The sequence below is a fragment of the Nestor notabilis genome, unplaced genomic scaffold (assembly GCF_000696875.1).
Source record: "Nestor notabilis isolate BGI_N333 unplaced genomic scaffold, ASM69687v1 scaffold33611, whole genome shotgun sequence".
In the NCBI taxonomy this organism is placed as follows: domain Eukaryota; kingdom Metazoa; phylum Chordata; class Aves; order Psittaciformes; family Psittacidae; genus Nestor; species Nestor notabilis.
Window position 1 is genome coordinate 15,792 of NW_009916643.1, and position 15,880 is coordinate 31,671.

General features: G+C 37.0%; 1 protein-coding gene across 1 annotated transcript; it reads left to right on the forward strand.

Moving 5' to 3' along the window:
* The first annotated feature begins 1,386 nt into the window (after nt 1–1,386).
* On the forward strand, nt 1,387–15,190 carry SLC22A16 (solute carrier family 22 (organic cation/carnitine transporter), member 16). Its single transcript, XM_010024660.1, is given in 9 exon segments — nt 1,387–1,862; nt 4,610–4,727; nt 6,592–7,141; nt 9,008–9,135; nt 9,525–9,634; nt 10,154–10,182; nt 10,185–10,240; nt 14,895–15,086; nt 15,088–15,190. Coding segments are annotated over 9 exon segments (1,641 nt in total). The 5' UTR covers nt 1,387–1,425; the 3' UTR covers nt 15,109–15,190.
* The last annotated feature ends 690 nt before the right edge of the window (nt 15,191–15,880 follow it).

Consider the following 15,880-nt stretch of genomic DNA (forward strand, 5'->3'; position numbering starts at 1 on the left):
TGTTATACGAGAAAACTGTTTAATTGCAGGAGTTAATTGGACATTAAGACAGTGCATTCAGCAAATTCTATTTAAATACTTTGGTTATAGATAGTTCAGAAATTGGTTAGAAATTGTGCTGATAGATGTTTTAAAAGTCCTAGGCTAGATACTGCTGGAATTGTAATTATGAGAATTCAAAGGTAGATTTTGGAGATTGTTTTGGAGAGGAGTGATCTAGAGGTCACGTTTGTTATGGGGACTGGAATTGCTCTGACTTTTCCCATAAGACATTTCAAGGCAATTATTTTTTAGGCACCATTTCCTATAACTTCAGCAGAGATAGCCTCTGATAATTAAAAAAAAAGCTGCTTTTCATTTCATACTAGCAAGGCCCACCATGTACTGCAGTAAGGATGTACATATAGAAGCTCACTGCATGCATCTTCAATTAGTACAATTGATTTGCCTTCAGAAAATAAAAAGTGGAGGAGAAAACAAAGCTATGTTGTTTTTGCTGAACAGATGTACTAATTAAGTGCATAGTTTTCACATTTAATTGGGAAGTCTCCTTATGCTTAGAGTATCAGAAACTGTCTAGAATTTGCAGATACTAGACTTCATTGCAAGTCTTTCAAAAATCAGATTACATGTGCAATTAATATGCTGAGATTTACTTGCATGTCAAGCATGTTTTAAAAGCTGTTAAAATGCCAAAGCTCAGGCTATGCATAAAACATTCTTTTACCACATTTGCTTTATGATACAATCTTTAATGGCTAACTGCACACCCTGTTTAAGACAAAACCCAACCCAGTTTACAGCTATGTTTTGGTACCAAACATTTCACACTGTTCAGATTCTATCTTCCTCTACATGTGTCTACATGCATGCTCTCTTTGTCTTTTAGAGGCAATATAGAGAGACGGAAGACAGACAGAACACAGTTATATGGATAAATTAGGTGAAATGAAGTGCATAATGTGTTTGGTTTGTTTTATTTGATGCACGTATCTCCATCCCTCAGAACCTGAGGTTTTTCTGACTATTCAAGTAATCTAAGGCCTTATTTTGAGGGAATGTACTGCACAGAATTGAAAGGGTGTAAGGTTGCTTCAAACTAAGTGCTTAAATTCAGAATTGTTTCTTTTTAAATGATCTCTGTGTATGGCTAAACACATGACTAAAAGTAGCATTGTTTCCTGACAATAGATTACTGTGGATCTTTTCTCATCTTTGGTCTCTTACAGGGCTTAGATGATATTGAAGCAGCACTACGTAACAAAATACTAGACACTTGAATGATGTCTTCATTTACTGATCCTAGCAAAATAATTATGTTGATTTATTCTTTTTTCATGTATAGAGGGCTTTTCTTTAGTAAACGTTTTTCTTTCCCTTTACAGATTTCAAGCATGTGTTTATTTTGCAACCGTCTTTCAAGCTATGTCGTGTGGTATCCATTACTTAGCATCTGTGTTCATGGCTGTTACTCCTAAATTTGTATGTGGGATCCCTGGAAATGTGAGTACTATTCTTTTCCACAACTCCTCTGAATCAAGAATAGAGGACATCTGGACACTATGGGCATCAGCAGAAAATTACATTGTGGTCCAGCTGGAAAATGGAGAAATTTGGGAACTTGATCAGTGCAGCAGGTCCAAAAGAGAAGTCACTTGGGATCTGACATATGAATATGAAGGCAACAAGTCCGTATTTTCTTGTTCTGATGGATTTCTCTATGATGATACGAAGTGGAAGAGCACTGTTGTTACACAGTGGGATCTGGTCTGTGACCGAGAATGGCTTGCAAAATTAATCCAGCCTACATTCATGCTTGGAGTCTTGTTTGGAGCAGTGATTTTTGGTGACATTGCTGACAGGTAAATTGCCATCCTGTGAAAATTGTAGTTTCAGATTGCAGTAGCTTCACGTGTATCTACCTGTTTGTTGTTCTCATTCATCATGTATTCATAATTATGTACACTTAATTCAGAAGTTTGGATATTGTTTCATGCACAGCTATGTTTAACTTAATTTCTTTTTCTGATACTATTTTAAAATGTATTCACAAATCATTTGCTTTTAGATTTTTTTCCCTACTTCATACCATCAATTGTTCTAGGCCATCGCTCTGTGCTGCTAGTATTTTAGGCTCTTTGTTTTAACAGGAATAGCAATAGTTAGTAGTAATGGCAACAGTAAAATCTGGGAGTACATTTTCACCTCATTTTCCATGAGGAGAGATTCCTTATGGTAGCATAATTTTTTACTTCTGGATATGATAAACAGCTGAAAGGCTACTGCAAGGTTAAAAATAATGTATTTCAAAATCACAAATTTCTTAACCTCTGTCATGAATAGAGCTCTGTGGGGCTGATGCAAGGCTTTGATCATGCCCTGTGTTCTTAAACTAAATACCTATACAGTATTTTTCCTTGCTGTCCAAATGTAGTTTTTTACTGAATGGTTAACTTAAACTTTAGTCTCTTGAAGGTTACTCCAGATGGGAGGAAAAACGGTTGTCAGTGAGCTGAGCTGTAATTTCACTTACTTAACCAGCACATACAAAGTTCTGTTTGAGTATGAGGAGAGTCAGTCCATGGAGGGACTCAACCTGCTGTCTCTTGCTCACGGTGCTAAGGCTGTCCTTCAGCCCTCTCACCTCCAGCACTTCCTCCCTGGGTGTTATCTCAGACCACGCACTGAGATCCAGCATCAGAGCTGGTCTCAGAAGCATTAGAGAGATTCAGTTTGTACATCTGTATCCTGCTTCTCTTGGTTTTCTCTCCCAACACAAGCACACACATTCCTACCTGAGAAGAACATCCAGCTATGCCCCTCTATCCATATCAAACACCTAGACTATGTTGTACTTGGTTTTGTCTCAGGCAGTTTATATATCTGTGTTTTGCTTTGAATGCTTGCTTAGTGTTATTTATCTCTTTCTATAAATGAGCTTGTTGACTAAGAGCTCTATCAGGTGGAGGGTGACGTTTTATCCCGCAGTTAACAGTATAAGCAGAAAAAGGAGACCAGCCATGTAATTTTCCGATTTTCCTTCATTAGCACAATGCTGTGGTGGGATAGTTACAACATGGGAATGTAAAGATGATCTTTTTTTAATTTGGCTTTCAGAACACATGGGCTCAATCCTGCTTCCTGATCCAAGGCTTTGTAAAACTGTATTTAATATAAAACCAGAATATAGTGCCAACATTTGTTCTGCATCCCTTAAAATCATTCATAGCTTTATTAATTAATATTCAGATCTGATTTATAAGGTTATGATCATATTGTTCTGATCTCCATTAATTCAAGCCATGGACAGCCAGTAAAGATAATACATACATTCAGAGTTGCAGATTTACAACTGTAGATTTTACAGCTGAAAGTGATTATTTTCTGACACCTCCTGGCTGGTGGGAAGTAAGTTTATGGGTCTCTACCATTCCCAATTAACAGATTTCCGACAGATTTGCTCTGACATCTAGGACTCACTGGGATCTCTTCTGGCAGGGATCACAAACCGAATGTGCATGTCTCCAGGTCAAGGTTGGAGAAAAATAGGGTTTGGTTCAATATAGTACCAAATACTCGTGAAGAAAAACTGATAAATGAGCCCACATCCCTGGAAGTCCTCAGACTCTCTTGAGTAAACGCAATATCCACATCTGTGAAAAGCCGTTGGCAGTGGACTAGATAATAAGAGTCCAAGAGAATATCACCAGGGAAGAAAAGTGATTCCATGCATTTTGTCTTACAGAACGTTTGTAGATAGAATATAATGAATCCTCAATAGAGTCTTGTAGATATATTGCCGATTTCTAGGTTTTCTCCTCAGATGAGCTTCTTATTGCTAGTATGTTTAGGGAGAACTGGCTCTATTTGGTATATTTTCTCCCTGAGATATGGGAAGAAGATAAACAAATAGAAGTTTCTTTTTACTAGATGCCCTTATACACTGGAAATTACGATGTTGTTGATGTATTTGACATACCCTTTTTTGTTGTTAGTAAATAATCTTCCTGAATTTCTGTGTACATGCATGCTTCTGTGCTGTGATGCAATCAGAAAATTCAGGGGAACTATGTAATCGTCATTTATAAGGGAATGCAACTTTAAATAAGTGGACAAAGATATGTTACAGAAGCCTTTCATTACTATCCGATTGGTTGTTTGGCAACAGATGGCATGTGTTATCACAGCTAAATTGTGTTAGAATTTATTAACTATATATTACTTAGTATAAAATATGCAAAAAAATGAGTCTTACCTACTGTCCTCATAAATAACAGAGTAAATTTGCAGATTAGTTATGTAGAAGTTAAACCTGAAACTGGAAATGAGCGTATATAATTCTCACTTCTGCACGTTGCTTCCAGCCAAGAATTGTGGAATGGAAGTTCCGTCCATAGGAGCTTCCTTTTTCTTGGAAGTTCTGAAAAATTAATACAGGTAACTAAACCAATGTTTCTGTGGTGAGTGAAAGTATTAAGTACAGTATTTTACAGACTCACTTCCAGACAGGCTTTCTGGAGTTGCAAAAAAATACAACTCCATTTTTGCTGGTTTATTTTAATGGCATGTTTATGGTTATTCATAACTTTACTACTGCTGTGATTTGCAGACTGGGAAGACAGCGTGTTATATGGTTCACAAGTGCTGGTCAGTTTGTATTTGGCATCGCAGTGGCCTTCACATTTGACTACTACAGTTTTGTGATTGTGCGCTTTCTCCTTGCTATGGTAAGAAAGGATGTTCCCCCTGGTTATTTCTACTTGTCATTTCTACCCCTTCTCAGGAAACCCTCCCTTTTTATTATTTCCTCCCTACTTCATTGTTCTAAAGTCCCCTCTGTTGCACTTATTTCAGCTGAGCAGGGAGAGTCTGAATGTTCTTGGACCACAGCACTTTACCTCTTTGAATTATTAGAAAGCGTCTGTATGAAGCAGTGTTTGGTACTTCCTCCGTCCCAACCTCTGCTGGACTGGTAATTAAATACCAAGTGTGAGCAGCAAACTTTGATTTCCGCATTGCAGCTGCCATTGCATTTCTCCTTATTGTTAGAATTGGAATATATTTTTCTTAAGATAACAAATCTATAATTATGATTTTTATCTCTACTGTTTTGAGTGATGGAGGAGAGATGCACATTTTTTCTTCCATGTATCTCTCTGGTGTTTTGAGCTACATCTGAAATACTAAATACATAGGTAGAGCTGTTTAACACCTAGATGTTTATACTGTACTTATGGTTATTCCAGGATATGTGTTTATGCATAATTATATACATAGTTTTCAATATATATATATGTATGACATATATCCAATATCTGATATATATCTGATATATATTCAATATTTTCACATACTAACCGATTTTAAGTTGCTATTTCACATCCAAAAGTATAATATTAGTAGTCTAGCATTATATAATGCATAAATTAGAATGCTATCACAAGAAAAATGATGCAAGGATAGGAATTTGAAAATAATCACATAATTTATTAAATGCTGACCGTACATTAGTCAAGAGAGCACCTTGCACCTGGGGCACTCTTTGCCTGATTAGAGCTCAGAATGATTTCCTAGCAGGAAAAAAACTGCATGGGTGTTTGAGCCTCAAACAGTGAGATCAACATGAGTTTCTCCACTCACTCCTTTGGCTGTTGGTGCTAGGGGCTGTGGTAATTTAGAAAAGCATAAAGCTCTGACTAGACCAATGCTGTAGGTTTTAACTGCCCGTGGGGACTGGCCTGTGAGATGGAGGTCTAAAGCTCTAGCCCCGTGCCAATACGATCAGCACACCTTTCCTGTCAGGTTCAGTGGGTTTAGAATCAGAGATTATTAACTGGAATATTTTAAACCAGAAAACTGATTAATCAAAGCAATATACTGGAATATTTTCTAGTTTAGATTTTCTAGCTGTGTTTGAAATATTTTGAGATACCAAGAGTTTGATTGTTGATAGAGAAATTGAAATGTATATTCAATAATGTATATAGTCGATGAAGAAATACTATAATGCAGAACATGCCAGTAATTGCATTCAGTAGATAACGTACGAGAACCTATAACCATATGAGATTCTCTTCCAACATTGTCAAAATTTGATTTAATGAGGTAATTTACAAGGGCGTGGAAGGTATTTCTCAGTAAATTTGTAGTTCCCTAATGTACGATTATTAATAGTCTACTTAAAAGCCAAGGTCAAGAAGTGGCAACTAGTTCACAGGACCTTATTTTTCCCAAATGTCCAGTTTGCATTGTCATCAAAGGACATGATTTTTGGAGGTGAACGGCTTAGTGACATCAGCAAATTAGGGTCTTTTTCAGGTGTCTCTTGCTGGCTCTCCCCACTACAGAGAAGCATACAAAACAGGTTTTTAAATACAGTGTCTGGGCAGTCTGAAGCTCTGAGTGAACTTTTTCTCCATCTTATTTGTTTTCAGGGTTTTTTCTGTCAGTGTGAGACATGCCAGTGCAGTGACAATTAAGCGTACACGAATGTGGAACACCATTAGCTGTTTGTTTTTACTGCTGATGTATAAGAAAAGTAGATACAAACCTCATTCTTCTTTTTTTCTCTCTCCCACCCCACTCCCCTAGGTTTCAAGTGGCTATCTGGTTGTGGCTTTTGTTTATGTGACTGAATTTGTTGGCATTAAAGCACGAACCTGGGCTTCTATGCATGTCCATGCTTTTTTTGCTATGGGAATTATGGTTGTGGCGCTCGTGGGATTTTTGGTTCGGACCTGGTGGGTCTATCAGATATTTCTCTCTATAGCAACTCTTCCCTTTATCTTGTGCTGCTGGATGCTCCCAGAAACACCTTTTTGGCTCCTGTCAAAGGAAAGATACGAAGATGCACAAAAAGTAATTTATATAATGGCAAGATGGAATAAAGTAAGCACTCCCTGCAAAGTTTCTGAACTCTACTCTGTCCAACAAGATGATCTAGTGAGTGGCAGAATGAGTGACAGTGACACATCCTCAACAAAGAAGCACAACATCTTAGACCTGTTTTGTAACTGGCACATTGCAAGAAGGACCATCACAGTCTGGCTGATCTGGTTCACTGGGAGCTTGGGGTACTACGTCTTCTCCCTCAGTTCTGTCAGTCTAGGAGGCAATGAATACTTAAATCTATTTCTTATAGGTAAATATTTTTGTACCTTATTCTGTTTATGACAGAACTAGAACACAACATTTAGAAATGTCTATAGATTTGACAGCCAGTTTTAAAACTTTGTTCATTCAGTTATGAACCCTGTTCAAAAAGTTTCTTGCTAACTCTTCGGAAAGTTGACTAACACAGAAGTGCCATTCACTCCAAGTCTCACTGTTTCTGGAAAAAAAAAAAAGGGGGGGGGGGATTTAAAATTTGTTCGTGTACAAAATTCTTCTCCGTCTATCTTTGATTTTAAAACCATATTCTGCTTTTCTTGTCTTTGCCCTGCAAGCATATAACAGATCTACACAAACACCAAGGGAAGCAGTCTAGCAACACAAAACTCATACAGCTCTGCTAAAGGCAGAAACTAGGAAAACGAGACAAAAAAATTATTCCTTTAATCACTTATAGTCGTGATACCTTGTGTCTGTGTAGAAAACAGTTTCATAATTCTCAGAAGCAAGAGTAATTTTAGTTTTCTCAAAAGTATATTTTTAATTTAGTTGTAATATTCTTTTAATTTTAATTACAGTCTGGCTGTAATCTTCCTCCAGTATGTAAGTTTTTTATAAAAGCAGCTTAGTGCATTCAAGGCCTTACCCAAAGCTTGTTAAGATCAGTGGAAATATTTCATTGACTTCAGAAGACCCTAGATCAGGCACGCAGCTCTGAGCCAGCAAAGAATTCAATCATGCACTTTGCTTTATGCAACTGAGTACTCTCAGGACAGTGAATGTGACTGTTCATGTACATAAGCACACAGAAGGACTGGTCTCTTCTGAATTCAGTTTGTGTTGTCATGCGTGACAGCATATTCGTAGATTGATATGCTGCAGAGAGGATGCTAGTATGGCACAGATAAGTAAACTGTTATGGTGGAGTACAGTGCATAAATCACCATATCCACCTCTTCCAAAAATATTTTAGCAGACTAACAAACACAGAATAATTGCAACCTGCTTTTACCAACACTAAACCAAAAGATTGTTTCCTGATATTATAGGGAACTGTAATACTACATGTGCTTAGTAAAGGGACACAGGGGATACAGGGCTGTATCTTATGTTCTTCCTTTATTTTACATTGGATGAAGTAGCATTCTTCACTAGCAAGTTGGTTTAAGACATGTCCAAACTGACTTGGGTTCAATATAATTTGTCTAGGGGCAAATCATGTTTATGCAGGGTTTGTGAGTAGTTGTAGCCAAACCCCAGTTCCTTTAGAGCTGCAGAAGTTTTTCTCTGTAAAGAGGTGATCTGAGTAAGAGTGGGATATTGTAAGAAACTGCCCTCCTTTTAATGGACTCAGAAAACTGGATCTGGAGAGACCTTGCTTGCCTTATATGTTGGGGTGATTTGGGGCTGAAGCTGGGGGATGCACGCATGGCTTTAGTTCTATGTCCAGGTGGAAGCTGGCAAGTCCTGAGAGGTGTGTTGGTGTGACACTGGCAATATTCCTTGTGGGTATGTCTAAGCTGTTGATGTGAAAATACTTGAAGCAGAAGAACAGCAAATGGAGAGCTTCCAGTCACAAGTGCCAGTGTCATAAAAGCAGAGTCATGGCCTTGCTGTTTTCTGTAATTTTCCACCCAAAGAGAAACAGAGCTGCTCTGCACTGTGAAACTCGTTTCGCTTGTCCTTCTCTATACCCTCCTACTGTATTTTAAGACACATTTTCTGCCTTCTGTTGCCATTTCTGATAACAAATGAACTAGCACAACACACTGCTTATCTCTAGAATTCACATATTTATTGCCCTCTAAATTAAACTAATCTTTATAATGAGGAAGTTAGAGTTATAATATGGATGTGTGTAGTCATGACTTAAACCAAAATAATTTCATACTGACAGGTGCTGTGGAGTTGCCTTGCTATATCATTGCTTGCATTGGGATGGACAAACTGGGAAGGAGAAACACACTCATTCCGTTCCTTATTTTAAGTGCACTGATCTGTGTTTTAATTATGTTCATACCTCAGGTTAGTCATGTATTATTGAAAGTGTTCCTATAGTAGAAATCAATTTTAAAGGCTCTTAAGTATGTAGATGAAGCTGCTCTTTCTAAATCATGTAGTTGATTAAAGGTGGTTTTTAAATTGCAGCTGCCAGTCTAAGATAGATTTCTGTATTTTCAGTGCAGGCTTCACTATCATTGCTGGAGTCACATGTAAAATATTCCCAGGGCTTCAGTGAACCTGGACTGGTAAAAAATGATATGGACACTAGTAACTTGAGACTGATTTTAAAAAAACAAACCATAAGTATTGTTTATTGTTCAAAGAAGGGTCACAGCTTTTGAAGGATTTAAATGAAGTTTGAAACAGTGTTATTTTCTGATAATTTATTTATTTGTGCTCTCTTTCAATAGGATTTCAATATATTAATTATCTTGGCAAATATGGCTGGAAAATTTTCCATAGGTGTGGCATTTGGCCTTATATATCTCTACACAGCAGAACTATACCCAACAATTGTAAGGTAAGAACTTCTGCCAGTTACGTATTTTTTAATGATTTACTTCTTTTCCATTGTTACGCTCCTGTGCCTGAGCAAGCAGCTCTTGGCATCGGTGGTGGTGGTCTGAAAAACTTGGGATGGGATGAGTTCCTCACCTGCTTCAGAGATGTCTAGGGTTTGGCTGTACCACAAATTTTTACCTGTTTTTCATTCCATGTGCATTGGTTGATTTCATTGAGGAACTAGAAGGATACTCAATGGGAACTAGAAGAATACTCAATAGTTTCTTAAACATTTTTTATGCCTTTCTTAAAAGTCCTGGTTATCCATCCTGTGATCTATGCTGAATGATGGTTCTATTTTTTAATATTTATTATAGAAGCAGCTGAATTTGTTACAATGTAAATTTACATCAGTGTAGCAATAGCCTCCTGGTATAACTGCTTAAAGACATGTATCCTACTGATGTTTCAAGTGGCTGTGCAGTTCTAATAGTTTCCTTTATCTTTATTCTTATCAAAGGCTTTGTTTTATGTGCAGATCACTTGCTGTTGGAAGTGGAAGCATGATGATGTGGTTGCTCCTTTCTGTGTATATCTGAGAAGTGTTTGGATTTTCATGCCACTTGTAAGTATTTATTTCAGTGGTGAACATTTCTGGATTTGAAAATGCACGTGTGTCACTTGTTTTTTTTAGGAACCAAAAACTGAACTTATGTCTTGAGAAGGAAATTGAACGAACCATTCCTGTTAAAAATTTTAAGTCTCAAAGATTAGTAACTTCATACTGTTAAAAATATGCAGCTAAAGCAAAAGGGAGACTTTGAGTCACTGAAATCTGTGGAAATGGAAGACATAAAAATAGTTATGCACTGAATCCTCGTATAAAATTGCTAAAAATACTTTCCACCAAAATATACTTCATCTACTATATAACATTTAGGAAGTGTCTTAGTCTATAATTATTTAGTTTGCAGGCCTAGAAGTTCTTGACCATGCTCCTGATTTATTGTAACCCTTTTTCAAAGGCACAGTTCTTCCATTTTGGAATTCACTGTGGATGGCTGTTTTTTCATTGCATCTTTGCAGTAGCCTTCCAAAAGATCAAGAATGTCTTATGCTTACTATACTTGGTCTTCACAGCTGACCCAAAGCTTCCTTTTTGTGTTTTTCATTTACAAGAACTGAACAAAACAATTCATGAGATAGCAAAAGAGAAGCAAACAGTACATTGTTGAGGTTCACGGAGACTTAGACAAGCAACAGAACCGTAGATTCATTAAGCACAATCTACTTGTAGGTAACTCCAGGTCATGCTACCATTAGGTTTTTTCTTCATATTGGAAGGTGAAAATGTAATGGGACGTGTCTTTAATCTTATTCTAATTTTGTCTACCACTTTGGAATTTCCTGAAAAAGTGGAATTGTGTCCCTTTGATTTTGCAACTATAGAATCTTCCAATTACAGATGCTAGAGGTTGGTTTCAGATTATTCTCAGGAACTCGTTCCATTATTTGAATTAATTACTTTCAGTTGTTTTGCATTAAAATTAAGAGGATGAAGGAGACCACAAATTAATTTATTCCCTCAAGCTCCCATACAAGCGAGGATATCATCCCAGGAAAGACAAAGAAACATTTGCACAACAGAGTGGTCATGGGAGAGCATTCTTTTTCTCTTGTCAGTGTTTCGCCTTTACTGGCTGAGATAAGCTTTATCTGTGCAGAAGTACTGCAGTTAAACCACAGATGGGGAAATGCTCAAACATGCTGGAGGGCAGTGCAAATAGCAGTATAAACAGAGGATTATTTCAGCTATGAAGAACTCAGTGTAAAAAAAGTATCAAAGTATTTGTAGAGTTGTGTAATAGTTCACAGTGAATATGTTTTCATTATTAACTCCTATTATAAAACTTTTTTCAGTTTATTAAATAGGCTTGTCTTGAGTTGGAGCATAGTGTGGCAAGTCTCAGGTTACGTAAGTGTTTTGGAATGGAAATGCAATCAAATGGATTACATTTGTAAGTAAACTGATATGCATTGTGTTGATCTATTGTATACACCACACATTGTCAAGCAGTTACTACTGCCATTTGTTTGACAATCTGCCTTATGTATGGTTATGCCACCTGTGAGTAATGTGAGCATCTCATCTGAATATCTATAAATCTAGAGTAACTTGCCAAGTATGTTTTTCATGTGACAACTTTCTAGAAAACTTACAGTAAAGCAACTGCTCCATGTATAGCCTATTTCTGTTTCTAAGCTGTTAAGAATTATGTTACAGTAGCCCTTTAACAGGGCTTGGTTTCTCTCTTGGGCTTGATTTCTCTCTCAGATAAACTATAAATTATAAATTTAAAAAACCTCCACTGAGGTCAGTAAAGTAGAACGAATGCAAATCCTTTGTCTAATAGATTTTCAGGACAAAATTTAACCTTTTTTTGTTGAAGTAGGAATTCTGTGAATAAGATCACATTTAGATTGGTTCAGAGATATCACATGTGGATATAAATATAAAGAGCAGACTAGAATAATAATTTGTTCTCAGAAGTAAGAGTATTATGTTGTAGACATATTTAATTCAAATTATCTTTGTCCTAGACTGAATGTATTAAGTCCTGGTCTTAGGCCACTGTGAAGTTAAAACTTTTGCTCCGCGTAGGGAGGACATACACAAAATAGTGATAAACCTTTTTTTTAAGATTTTTATGGTAGCTGTTAGAAGCTGCTGCCTGTACTGAAATGCTGGGAATACTTTGAGAATTTGACTAAGCAGAAAGTCAGATTTCAAAGTAAGACCCTGAAAAAACAATGAATTTAAGCAGGTACTTCTGTCAAATTAACTTCAGTGGAGCTCAAACATACTTAAATAGTTTATTCAATAGCTTAATCCATAAGCATTTAATTCATTGACTATATCAGAAGAACATTTTCCGATGCTGAATTATATATGTAAAATAGTACATACATATAAAATGTACACATTTTTTATGAGCAAGCAAAAGGCTAAATTATGTCAGAATCCTCATGAAGAAGTATGCCAAGATAAGTTTGCAAAAGACTTCTTTTGACTAAATGTGAGTAACTTCATTGATAAATGTGGTTACTGCTCCCAAAAAGGTAGATGATATTTGAGAAGTCCTTTTGTTAATATACTGTGACCCAATTGTTTCATAGTCTGTCTTTTGTAGGAAATATTGGAAAATGCTTTGTAGGGTCAGGCAGAGGGAAAGCACACTGTATTAGTCAGCATGCTGTAGCTTTCCCATTGGGAAAAAAAAAAAAAGAAAACTAACACGTGATGAAGTTAGTTAAGAGAGCTGAGATGAAAAGGCAGGAAAGCTGGTGGTGTATATACTTATTGAATAGTGAGAGTTCACAGGGGAATAAGAGGTAGGTTCATGAGGAAGGAAAACATGAAAAGAATGCAATGTCTGAAAGACTAACTCAGAGAAGACAGGCATACTCAAGGGACACAGTGTTACTTTAACCGTGTTCTGTTGGCAGTCAGTAGTGACCCTGTTCTCATAAACTCCAAATGTATGAGTGTCCATAAGCTTCAATACCTTTTACAGCCCTTAATATCCTTAAATATAAACTTACAACAGCCTAAAGGATATCTGTAAGAAAGGTTACTGGAACAGCTGCCATGTGTCTATTTATCCTGTCTTACCATGGCAGAAAATCATGTTTTGATAGTGGAGAAGAGTTTTGACACTCAGAGGTGAGACTTTAATATGTTGGAATATATTTTTAAAGATCACTCCTGCCACATATTTATGTCTACGAGGACTTCCCTCAGTTTGCCACTCAGTGCCACTTCCAGTGGTCCTATTATTGCTAAGATTTTTTTACATTTATTTTTCATGGTAAAAGCATGAGTATTTTATTTCCACTGTAGTTTGTAGTATTCGACAGGATTTTGCTTAATTTTGTATTTTGTCAGCCTCTATATTTAATGCAAGTGCAAAAAGAGGAGTTTATGCAACAGTGTGGCTTCTGCTTCATAAAAGCTTCTGTTTCAGACAAGTTGTCCTCTTCTTTTGGAAGGGAGGGGAAGCAAAAGCAGCATGGTGCGTGTGCATGAAAATAGCACTGCTCAAGGCTACAATGGAGAATTTCCATTTTAAAGCACCTTTCTGACTTAAAAAGAAAGTCTGGCTTAGCTGCAGATGGTAGCTGGCCAGTTCTTGCCTCAAACTCTGTGTGAGACACAGGCACAGTGATTCCAAATGTTCTCTCTCACACTTGGAAAGAAAGTATTAAACAAACAGGACAGACCTGAGAATCAGCATAGGGCAAGATAAGGATAGTACAGTATCAAAGTGCACAGTCATAAAATGGAAAAACACTGAGGCCAGGCCTGATGTACTGTGCAGAAGTATTTCTATCAAGAGAGATTTGGGTCATTTATAACCTAGAGTTGGAAGAATGCCAGGGTTTTAATGCTGTTCTGTATTCAAAGGAAGGAAGTGGGAATTGTTCTCATTGAACAAGTCACAGAAATTAAGGAAAAGAAAAGATACTCCTGGGGCATGTGTGTGCTTCTGTATCTACCCCACATAATCATGATCCTTGCACCACTCATGCTGAAGTAAGCTGTTGTTATGGAACTGTGTACACCATGGGCAAATCCAAGATGTGACCCCAGTGCGAATTTCAGTTAATGCCTGCACCCTTAACAGCTCTTTGAAACTGAGTTTAGCAAATTGTTCCTGCTGAGAGCTGGCTCATTATCTGCTGAAGAGCTCTCCAGAGCAGGGATGTGCACTTTGTGGCTTCAGGCCAACAAGCCATACTGAGGAATTCTGGTCTGGCTGTGTGCAGGAGGAACGGGCACACAGGTATAGGGGGAATAGGTTCAGGAGCTGGAGTATGAATTGGGATTACAGGTGGCAGGGAAATTGTAGCTCTGTGAACATATAAACATATGAAAAAATAAATGTATGAAATCCTAGAATTAGTTTTTAAATACATACCTGATAGTAGAAATACCAGATTAAGATATATGTATTGCTTTCTTGAAATGATTCTTGCTTGCACTGTATTGATCTCTTGTGAACAAACACTTCACTTGCTCTGCATTAGTTCTGCTGCACAATCTTTCATTTATGCAACAAAAAGGCAGATCTTTTACACAGTCAACATTCAAGACTTACAGTCTTTGCTTTACATTACAGTTCCTTGTGCTTAATTTAAATGTACTCTCAAGCAAGATTGAAGATACGCATAACTTGAAAGACATTTCTATCTTTACAGCTACTGTTTATTTCTTCTAGTTGCTTGTTGGAATCATGGCTCTTCTGAGTGGAATATTAACCATAATGCTTCCAGAAACACTGGGGAAACCATTGACTAATACTTTGGTGGAAGCTACAGAAATGGGAAGAAACAAGAAAAGCTGTTCAGAAAAGACTCCTCCAGCACACAGTGGTGCAGCATTAGAAAAGATAGAGATGTTTGGTCAAGAAAACAGTCAGCACTGAGAAATAAAGCAACAGCAAAACGGCTGTTCCAATTTTAATCATTACCTAATTTATAAGATATTTTTATTCCAGAAATGTTACTGTTCTATAGTATCTGTGCCTTTTACTTTGTATCCAGTCTTGCCTTTTCATTAATGCAAGTATTTATGACCTTTGTGACTGAGGTACTGCATAAAATTTGATAGGATTTCTAGTTCCCTTGTCAAACTTACCCAGACTTTAGAAAACCTATCTGACTTGCTGTGGACAGTTAGAATGATTACTGTAAATGTTGGAACATACCTGATTACACACAGGTAAAAAATATGCCAAATCTTTGCTTCACATTTCCTGCTGTTAGATTTGCAACACCACCACAAAGTGCCCTGTCCACTCTCATCCTGTTGCAGCTGACAGTTACAGGCTTGAGACTTCAACACACAGTAAACTCAGACAGTTATGATTCAAGAGAGAAGCCTTAACATTGCATCAAGCCATATCAACAATTTTAAAGTTAAATTAATTTATTATTTTTTTCCCAAGTTTTCTACTAGAAAAGATGCCATTACTAATAAAGGAAAGTATTCTGTGGAACAGCTTCAAACTGAAAAAAAATAATACTAAGTTTGCAAAATGTGCAAATAGTTTGTATATTCATTCTGTTGAATGGCAAATGCATTTTTATTAGTGGTTTAGAAAAATGGGTCTTATTCAGGCTCTCTGCACAGAGGTAGACTTAGTCACTAGTGAGTGTTTAGTAGACACGGAGTAGCAGACATGGTAGACACAGAGTAGAAGAC